General features: G+C 38.7%; 1 protein-coding gene across 1 annotated transcript in view; it reads right to left on the reverse strand.

The window, feature by feature from the left end:
• LOC109356390 (protein trichome birefringence-like 42) overlaps window positions 9,202–11,351 on the reverse strand; it is a 5,728-nt gene continuing 3,578 nt past the window's right edge. Inside the window, exon 5 of the mRNA XM_019599717.1 lies at window positions 9,202–9,515. Within this exon, the coding sequence (XP_019455262.1) occupies window positions 9,254–9,515 (262 nt within the window). The 3' untranslated portion in view covers window positions 9,202–9,253. The remainder of the gene's footprint in view (window positions 9,516–11,351) is intronic.

The following is an 11,351-nucleotide window of genomic DNA, read 5'->3' on the forward strand; positions in this document are numbered from 1 at the left end:
GGCCATGCCTGGTTCTTAGTCAGCCATGGAACAAGGTAGCTTGACTATTGTGGAATGCATAGTTGGTCGTGTGGACCATCATTGTCGGCCATGAGACGCTCTTTAACCGGTCGTATATGTGACCATCCCTGCTAATTAGGACGCCCATATATCTAGGATGGAACAGTTGCCCCCAATCTAGTAGTATGCTCGGTAGGTGAGCATGCTAGTAGACTTTAGGTGAATTGGTAAGGTGTCGTTTAGACTTATGGGTAGTGTGGCACGTGGCAGATCGTCATAATGTCTTTTTTGGTTATTAGACCGTTTCGTAGTAGGGAGTACTTGAGTGCAACTCATCGGTTCGTTTCTTGCCATCTTTTGTCTTGGATATTGAGTCACCGTTAGATCGTACTCGAGTGTTCTCTTAAACAGATATCATGCATTTTGAATTAGGCCTTGGGGGTAGCCATGGCCCTGCTTCGCCAATAAATAAGAAAATGTTCTTTCTTAATGCTCTTCACTTTTGCTTTCTGAATTCTTCTGCTATTGTCTTAATATACTACCGATCAACTTTTCTTTCCTTTAGCTCCATCAAACTTCATCTTAGGTAACTTATTCTCCTTCCCTTATTCTTTTTCTTTGATAATGTCGTCTTCTTCCGAGCGCGGGCCTAGCTCAGGTAGTATGGAGGTCTTGTCTCAACCTCCAACATCTTCATTGTCATTTCTCGACCACGTCGGCGTATGAGGTCGGCCTTCGAGAGGAGACCAAATGAGGTGGTTAGTTGAAGAAAGAGAATGACATCATGGGAGAAAACACTGATTGACCGATCAACAAAGCTCGGGAGACGGCTACAAGATGTGAGTAGTGATTTTGGTTCCAAGTTTGATGTTTCATCCAGTCGTAGGTCTTTCATAGGGAGAACGTTTTCAGCGAAAATTGACCAGCTAGTCATTCCTCCTAGTATGGATAGACCTAGGGGTCAGTATTGGTGGGAAGATCGGAGATCTTAGGGTTGAGTAGTTGTTTCCCAACTGATGATCACCCCAAAGTAAATAGTCTAGAAAGTCTGTTAGGTGCGGTCGTACTAAAGTCCCCCCAAGTCGACGAAAGGTTCTGCCAGGATCTCCAGGCCTAAAAGGTAGTTGGTTATGCTTTCTATTTGTATGACATTTATTCACGGAAGCTCATATTACAACTTCCTTTTGATGACTATAGTGAGGCCGTCTTGGGACACCTTCAGGTTTCTCCTTCCCAAGTGCACCCAGATGCGTGGGGCTTTATTTGGGAATTTGCCATTTGGTGCAGAGTCAATGAGCACCCTTGCTCCGTTAATCTCTTCTTCTAGATCTCACGTGCTACCCACAACACTAATTCAGTTGAGGAGAAAGAAGGCCGTCATGGGTGGGTGTGCCTTTAAGCGAGGAAATAGTGAGCCTTGTTCATCCCCTTTGACCAGTCGATAAAGAACTGGAATTAGACGGGAGGAAGAGGTTCCCCTTCGCCTAGAATGAGGAGTTTCATCAGAAGTTTGCGAAGAGGTTTTGGACCATCGACACGAGTTTAACTGGTCGGGAGATGAAGGCCGCCGAGGAAATACTACATTGGTTGGCAGAAATTGCGTTCGTACATCGCTCACCTTTGTAGAAAGGGGATGTGGCCCTTGACCATCTCATAGGTAGGCTAGTCGGTGTGTCTTTACATGCCTGAGTGTCATATTTATTGTGTGCTGACTCATGTTTTGTTTTTCAGCCGACATGAGCAATAACCTTGACCGGACATGCCTGCTGATCAAGGCACTTGGGATGGGGTGAGATGGGGCGTCTATGAGTAGCATGCTGACGAGCAAGCGTGCCCAAATTTTCTCACCTCCGAGGGCTCTTCCAATTTCTGGCCAAAGGACGAAGTCCCCTTCTACTTAGCAGGGGGCAAGTGGGGATGCCCGACGTGCTTCTGTTTTGCCTCCAGTCCAACTGTCGGTCAACTTGACTAGAAGATCGACTTCTGAGCATTCTTCAGAGTTGGGGGATCCCGTTGATGTCGATGTTATCGAGGTTGGATCTTCGACTAAGAAATCAGCTGCTAAGGAGAAAGGGTTAGTTGCTTGTCTCAAATAGGTATTCTCGACCTTTCAACCTACCCCAGAGTTGGAGGAAAAACTCCTAAGTGCTTCCGTTATGGAGCTTGTGGAGGGGGCTTCTATGACCGACCTTCTATGGTAGTTGTGGTTGTCCTCTCTCCTTCCGGCATCGATGGCCACATACTTTGAAGAGGAGGGGGTCCTCTTGAGCTGAGTGGAGAATGAAATCCTCACTAATCTTCAAGTGCAGCATTCAGCCGACATGTAAAAGTTGGTAGAGGCTCACGTGCAAGTGTTAAAGGAGGTTGAGGCCCAGGTCTTGGCGGCTAGTAGGCAAATGTCGGAGATGTCTTATCGCCAAGAGTTTGCTCACCAGATGGCTATGGAGAACCATGAGAAAGTTGAATGTAAACACTTCTAAGATAATAAAACAAACCAACGAAGTTGACCGTAAACCTTCTAAGATAATAAAACAAGCCTAGTTTATAGAATTAGTAACGTTGAACTTGATGGGTGTTCAGCCTAACAAAGGGTCGACACTATATTTAAGCATAAAAAAATCTGAGATTTGTAGCAATCTATAACACTCCAGCTCTGACATGCGACCTCCCAAACCCATGAATACACTGAGTGTGCCACCCACAAGCTTAAATACCCCTACAATATTTTATTCCCCAAAAAGGGGAGCCTTCTGCGACTCGAACCCGTGATCCCAGGGACAAATAGTCACTTTACCCATGAGTCGCTACCATTAAGCTATTGGCACGCTCAACGTATTCATGGGCTTGGGAGGTCGCATGTTAGGGCTGGGGTGTTACTAATGATACGCTCACTATATTCATGGGCTCGAGGGGTCGCATATCATAAGTGGGGTGTTACACATTCCATGTCCGGGGACCTCATTCCTAGCCAAGTCTTCTAATTTTCTAGGGATGACCGAAGAGTTATATTCTTTCGATGTACGTCTTTTGACGGTTTCCTCCCTTATTTGGTCTTGGTTTCTTTTTTCCTCAATCCAATCCAAGTCGTGCCTCATCAAGGTTGGATTGGTCTCCTCATTGAAATGTAGAGCTCTCCATGTTGGTTCTCCTATTTCCACCAAAATCATGGCCTCAGCTCCATATGTCAGGTTGAAAGGGGATTCGTCTGTTGTGGAATGTGGAATGGTTTGGTAGGCTCAAAGTACATGGTGAAATTGGTCCGACCAAATTCCATTTGCTTCATCTAGCATTTTCTTGATTCCCCTTAAGATGAACTTGTTGGCTGACTTTGCTTGTCCATTTGTTTGAGGATAGTCAATGTATGTGAAGTGTTGTTTGATATGTAAGCCACACAACAATTCTTGAAACTTATGGTCGGAAAATTGTGTACCATTGTCAGTCACTATAACCACTCGAATGCCAAAATGGGTAATGATATTTCTCCAAGTGAATTTTTGGATGTTGGTCGATGTGATGCTCGACAAGGCTTCGGCCTCGATCCACTTGGTGAAATAGTCCACGACCACTATAAGAAACTTCAGCTGACCGACTGCCTGAGGGAAGGATCTTAGAATGTCCATGCCCCATCGGTTGAACGACCAAGGGGTCAACGTGGTGGTTAACTCTACGGGCGGGGCTTTGTGGAAATCGGTGAACAACTAGCATTGGGTACATCTCTTGGTCAGATTTGAAGCATCTTTCTCCATGGTGGGCCAATAATACCCAGGCCGTAGTACTTTCTTAGTCAAGGAAACTGCACCGAGGTGGTGTCCACAACTCCCTTCATGACCTTCTTGGAGGACGTACTGCACCATATCAGGGCCGAGACATTTGAGGAGTGGAGTAGAAAAGTCTCGGTGGTATAAGGACCCCCGTGTTAGGGTTTACCAAGAGCAGCATCGGAGGAACCTCTTACGCTATTTATGATCGATGGGCAGAGTGCCATGTAGGAGGTATTTTACGAATAAACTCGTCTAGTCATCTAGGATTGAAAATTGCTTGATGGTCATGATGTTAGGTTTAAGGATGGTCCCCTAGATGACGGAGTGGTTGTTCCCCTCACTCTGTGTGCTTGCTAATTTAGATAGGATATCTTCTCGTGCATTTTGCTCTCTTGGAACATGTTGGATGGTTGCTTCCTCGAACTTAGTCATCAGCTCCTTCACTTTTGCCAAGTACTTACCCAATAATGTCTTTGGTTTAGTAAGCATCATTTACCTGTGAAACCACCATTAGGGAATCACTATAGATGGTGACTTTTTTGGCTTTAACCTCTCTTGCTAATTGCAAACCTACTATGCAGGCCTCATACTCGGTCTAGTTGTTAGAGGTTGGGAAAGTGAAAGTCAGATAATGTTCGATGGTAATCTTGTGACCGTTTTCTAGCAAGATCCCGACCCCTCTCTCTTTGGGGTTGGAAGATCCATCGACGAAAATCGTCAAGGTTTGTCATGGGTTGTCCAGCTGTGCGGTTAACACGGCCACAAAGTCTGAAAATACTTGACTTTTGATAGTCGTTCAAGGCACATATAAAATATCAAATTGCGACAGTTCGATAGACCATACTATCATCTGACCGACTAGCTCTGGTATGCGAAGAAGATGGGCTAATTTGTTCGAACTACTATTGGATGAGATTGGAATATTGTCGTAGTTGTCTGGTTGCCACGAGGAGGGCATAAACCACTTTTTCCAACCATTGGTCTCTAGTCTTTAGGCCTTGCAATGCCTTACTTGTGAAGTATACCAGACTTTGACTGTCTTTAGTTTTGCTGATTAGAGCGGCAGCCACGGCTTCATTGGCTATTGCAAGGTAAACATATAACACCTAACTAGGTGTTGGCTTGGTCAACACTAGAAAAGAGACCATGTATTGTTTGAAAGTTTGGAAAGCCTTCTCGCAAATCCTCTGACCATTCAAATTTCTGGCTCTTTTTTAGCAACTAGAACAAGGGGATAGAGTGTTTGGCAGCTGAAGGGGGAATCTGGACAAAGTGGCCAAACGTCTGTTTAGCTATTGGACCTCTTTTACTGAATGAGGACTACTCATGTTGACAACCGCTTGACACTTGGTGGGGATGGCTTCTATTCCCCAACTGATCAATAGAAAACTGAGGCTTCTATTCCCCTTTACACCGAATGTACATTTCCACGGATTGAGCTTCATGTTGTATTTGCAGAGTTGCTGGAAAATGTTCTAAAGGATAGAGACAAGATTTTTAGTTGGAAGGCTCTTGGCAATCTTGTCATCCATATATAATTCCATGTGCTGATCAATCTGTCATCCAAAGACCTTGTTCATTATTCTTTGATATGTTGCCCCAACGTTCTTCTGGCCGAAAGGCATGACATTATAAGAGTAAGTTGTTCGGTTAGTCATTAAGGCGGTGTTCTCTTGATCTGGTGGATACATCGGAATTTGGTTGTAGTATGAGTAAGCATCCATGAAGGAATCTATCAAGAGTACTCATGTATCCTAGGTACTCCACTCCAATTGAAGTATAAATCTCATTAAGAGTTTAATTCATCCTTACATATGTTACAAGAATCATGTTTCTCATAATTTTATAGCATGTTCATTCTCATATCACTTTACTACTTGTTATTACCCATTGACCCTATTTCTTGGGATCTCCAGTCAGTTAGGTCGGGTTACCATCATGAGTGATCATCGTTCTAAGGGCAATAATTCCATACTCTTAGAAGTATTACGAACTTTCCCTCTAGCTAGTCCTTTCGTCAAAGGATTTGTTAAGTTATTCTCAATGCGTATATGATCCACTCTAACAGCTCATATAGAGAGTAACTCTTTAATAGTATTATGCTTATGATGAATTTGTCGTTTCTTACTATTATAAAAGCGGTTCTCAATTTTTTTGCAATAATCGCGGTACTATCACAATGGATCAACACAACTGGTATGTTTTTCCCATAGGCAAATCTCTGCAAGCAAACTTCTCAACTAACTTGCTTCTTCATTAGCTATTGCTAATGTTATCATCTCAACTTCCATAGTGTATTGAGCTAATATAGTTCGTTTTTGTTAGACTCTAGATAGTTTATCTCATCATTTATGGCTTCTCGCCACAAATCAACATCCAAAGAAGTCAAAACTTCTTGAAGAGTTGATGGATTATCCTCCAATATATAGATCATATAATCAGGTATATACTCTCTAACAATTATTGTTCTCTTACTTCTCCTAGGTTTTATTTCAAACCTTTCATTTTTTATCATTATCTGTAATCGCAAGTATGTGACTAGTTGATGTGCCACAACTATTCCTCAATTTAAAAAGGAAATTCTCTTCATTGAAGTCAACATCGTTAGACTCAATGATCAGTTTTGCGTTAAGGTCGTAAAACATGTACGCCTTCCTGCTTACAGCATACCCAACGAATACACATTCATAGGCTCTGTGAGTTTAACTCTCTAGGGGCATACCATCAGAAATGATTTCATGGGCAATTCTATGTATCTCTTAGGACTGAGACTCTAGTGATTTATTATCAATCATGTGATACTTGAGGTAGTGGCTAACATCATATTATTTTTTTTTTCAACTTCGTGAGTATGATATTTTTTTTCCTCAAGTGCTTACCAAATTAATTTGGAAGACTTATAGGGCTGTAGTAATCATAGAGATCATCAGATAACTCATTCAGAATGAAATTCTTACATCGGTAATTATTTTCATTCCAGAGAGTTGTATCAATAACTAGTTTATCTTTATCCTCTTTTTTCGGCACCACTGGGATATTAGTTTTGAGAACATTGACAACATTTCTCATAATGAGGAAAAAATTTCACTTATGTTACCACCGTTTGAAGTTAGTCCCATCAAACCGAAATGGTTTGTTATGGTCAAAGTTGTTCGGTCCAGTAATATTATCTACAAATGTCATTGCAGTATAAACGTTTTAAAATTGTTACCGTAGCTTGCAACAATTATAAATGACACGAAATAATACTTACTGGCTGAGTCACAACCAGGTCGCTCTCTTTAAGACGTTTCGTGGCATGGCCCAAAATGTGCAAGGAGACTATCAACCATGTCGTCTCCAGGATAAAACTGTCCAGATCTCTATTATCGAATTCTTACTACACTATAAGAACCGATCTCGAATACACCCCCACAATATGGCTACGAGTGCCAATTTTCGAAATTCCCACAATATGGCTTACAATGTCAATTCTCATAATATGACTACATGTGCCAATTCTTTTCCCACAATATTGACTACCTCAGTTCTCGAAATGCCCAAAATATGGCTATATGTGCCAAATTTTTTCTCTCAATACTGACTACTAGTGTCAGTTCTCGAAATGCCCACAATATGACTACCCATGCCAATTCTTAGTACCACGGAAAGAGGGGGGAGAAGTTTGTCAGAAATGTATCGGCAAAAAATACGAGGGAGGAAGAAAAAGTTGAATGAAAGCGCATTCAACTTAGGGCAAATTATAATGAGGGGAGAAAACCTTTATTTACAACTTGAGATTTTTCCAAATTCCTGGTCTCTCCAATATGGGACTTGGGAATTGTTTTCTTTAAAAACTCTTCTATGTATGATTTGGAAGTTTTTTAGATTTCACACTCACAATCAAGTTTCAACACTAAATAATATAGAATTTGTAATAATGGGAAGTTATATTACTACAAAGGAAAAGTGGTATATCATAAAACCTCGAGAGTTATAGGAAGGCATAAAAACCTAACCAGAAGCTTAAAAACTAAATCCATGATTATATATAATTCTTGATTGGTTAAGGACCACCATTTTAAAAAAATAAAAATAAAAAAGTAAAATTGTGGGTAACTGGGTATCAATGATGATTCCCTAGTACAAAAATGGAAACTATGTATCCAAATTAAGATTTATTTAAAAGTGCACTATATTGACAATAAATCAAAAGAATAATAAAATAGTCAAATCACTCTTATGAAATAAATTTGTTATCACAATCCATCATCTAATTTTTGTGTGGCTAGAACTTTAGACTTAATCTTTTGTGTTGACATGTAAAGTATGTAAAGTTTGTTAGATGTTATGTTGATTATGAATTTGTGTTTATAATCGTTGGAAGTAACATCAAATTTATGTTTATGTGTTAAGATCCAAAAATTTATATGAACCGAATGTTAGGTTGAAAAAATATTAATATGAGAATGTTTATTTATGCAATAAAGATGAGAATGTTACAATAGATAAGTGAACATACATAAATTATATAAACATACATATCTTATAGTCTAAAAAAGATAATAAAATCGTGTCTCAAGTGATTTGGACATGTCTAGAGAAGACTGTTAGAAGGTTTCTAGAGAAAAAAAGAAACAAAAAATCAGAAACAAAACGTTTAAGAAAAATTTAGAGGTCAATATTTTGTGAATAAATATAATTTATAATAGAAGGTTATTACATCGTTTAATTCATATAGTCGAAGATGACTAATAAAATTAAGGATTAATTGTTTATGTATTATTGTTGTGCTACTATATATTAACTTTAACATCAACTTAGTTGTCAACTCAAACTTGATACTTAATCTAAAGTTAAAATGGGTAGTATTTCCCATTAGAGATTACCTTTTACTGCTGAGGATGTTCTTCATATACTCACTTTTATGGTGTAAAGTGGTACGGGGTAAAGAGAAATAGGAAGGGAAGAATGAGAAAATAATCAATATGATTGGCAATTTTTTTTGTAGAAAAGCCAAAATTTTAATTTGTTTTATTTTTCCAATTTTTTTGTTGATATTTTTGAAATCCAACACATACTTATATTTTGTTTTCCAACTGTATCATAATACATCATCTTTTTTTCATCCTTTATTTTTCGTTGATGTAGTTTTCAATCTGAATTTAAATAAGATTACTATAATCAAATCATACATATTTACGATAAGACATTGATATAATGATGTAATGTTATATTATATCTCAAGGATTACCGAAAGGTTAAGAGTTCAATTTCTACGAACGACACTTGTTGAGAAAGATAGTCACACACACCGAAAGAAATTAATTCTTTATCCATAGAGTGATGATATAGCCTTGATTGTACCAAAAACATATCATATAGATTTACTACACGTTTAATAATTTCTTAAATTAAGCAAACAACCTTAAATATAAAAAAAATAAAAGGAAAAATAACACTCTTTATTGGCATATAACAAATTAAAAATACATATAAATTGCATCACAATATTAATTTCCAAATAAAGTAGCATACAAGATTTCATTCCAAGTATCAGGAACACCAGCAAGGCACCAATGACTACAATCATTGAAAGAAGGACCATTCCCTGCATAGATAGAAGGATGACCATCTCTTCTCAATTGTGTAAGTAAAGTGATATCAAGCAATTTCACTGGCTTTGTCATGTTACTTATAATGCTCTTTACAATGTCTACACCAGGATAAGGTGGCATTTTTCCTTCATCAGGTTGAGTTTGTTTCAGGCAATTGCTATTAATTCAAGGGAAAAAAATAAGAGAGTTATTTTAGTATTATTGGAACATACTCAACATCAAAATACTGCCCACAATAACTTGCCAACCAAGCCACATGCATATGTGCCCCATACTCACACCAACAAAACCAAAGGCTCATCCCATGCTCCAGCACAAGCCACTGGTTCAAACAACTCGGTCAGAGTCCTATGCGCCATAGCACATCAGGGTAAGGCCCTTGACCGAGACAACATAGCTCAAGCCACGCCAAGCATCAAGCATAGTCATCTCGGTCAGGATGCTCGTGCCACGCCAAGCATCAAGCGTAGTCCCCTCGGTCAGGTTGCTCGTGCCAGGCTTACCAGGCTCGGTCAGATTGACGCGCCAGACTTGCTCAGGCTGATACACCAGTATTGGCGCACAACAACCAGGTTTCTACCAAGGCCTGACTGGCCTTGGCGCACCAGATTTCAACCAAGGCCTCAAGGCATGCGCACCAGATTTCTACCAAGGCTTGACTGACCTTGGCGCACCAGGTTTCAACCAAGACCTCAAGGCTTGCTCGGTCAAAGTTCTATGCACATGGGCACTTAGTTGGCACGTGTATTTTATATGGGCACACCTCATATATTCTAGAAGATAGCTCACCCTATGTTAGTTAGGCAAGTTTGTTGGTTATTTAATTCGGTTTATTTTCCTATTAATCACATTGCTTCTGCTGCAAGTAATGCAGCTTTTCTATATAAAGAAGTATATGGCTATGTAATCAATCAATGAAAATAAAATACAAAGATCATGAGGCATATTGAGTCTAACTTTCACAATAAGTATAATTGAATAAGCAACATTAGTGACTATAGTAAAGTATTGGTTATGTGTATTGTGATTTTTTGTATTCTCAAAAGCTACCAACATTTGCTTTTATACAGATCTCTTCTTGTCATATTTAAAAAAAAATGTTCTTTTATTCAAGTCCAAAAATGCTTTATCAACTTGGGTTAGATGGTATTCAGTCTTAAATTTTAAAAACATATAAAAAAAGGTGTCTCTACTTTAGGCAAGAGATAATCCAAATATACTATAAACATTAAAATATGGATATAATAAGTAAATCATATATTGTCATAAGTTGAAAGAGTGGTTTTGAATTTTTATAATTTGTCCAATTCAAGATGATAAGAATGAAACAAATAATTTGCATATATATATATATATATCCTAACAACATTCTTCTTTTGACAATTATGGCATCAATACTAATGGGTGGTGGTTGGTTGTGATCAAGGACTACAAGTGACAATGACTATATATGGGATGGTGGTTGACATTGAGCTCATGTGATATGATAGAGGATTGTGATTATGCATAATGTTCTAAAACACCTCTTCTACTTATTTTGATATGCAACTTGGTATTTATTTTTATTTTGTTTCCGACAAGTATCATCGTACTGGAGGCAATCTTGTTTTACTCGGGAACAATCTACAAGTATGTGAGGCTAACTCTTCCAACGTGTATTTTTTCATCTACAATACTCGAACCTGAGACCCTACTTAAGAGGAATTAAACATGTACTGTGAAGAAAATCTTGCTCCTGACCTTGCCACGGTTTTGATAAAGACACCAACATCACCAAAAAGAAGAAAAGGAAGATGACTTATGAAGACAAATGAAGATAAAGCTTCAAGACATTAGATTAAGTCTTTGTAAGTACTTCTATCCTAAACTCTTAAGTATATACAAGTATAATTGCTCAAACTATTTTTTAGAAAATGTGAGACACTTTTAAAAGACTTAAAACATTTTTCAAAAATAGTGTGTACCAGGTTACTAAATTGAGTAACATGTTACA

Source organism: Lupinus angustifolius, chromosome LG09 (genome assembly GCF_001865875.1).
Source record: "Lupinus angustifolius cultivar Tanjil chromosome LG09, LupAngTanjil_v1.0, whole genome shotgun sequence".
NCBI classification, from domain to species: Eukaryota; Viridiplantae; Streptophyta; class Magnoliopsida; order Fabales; family Fabaceae; genus Lupinus; species Lupinus angustifolius.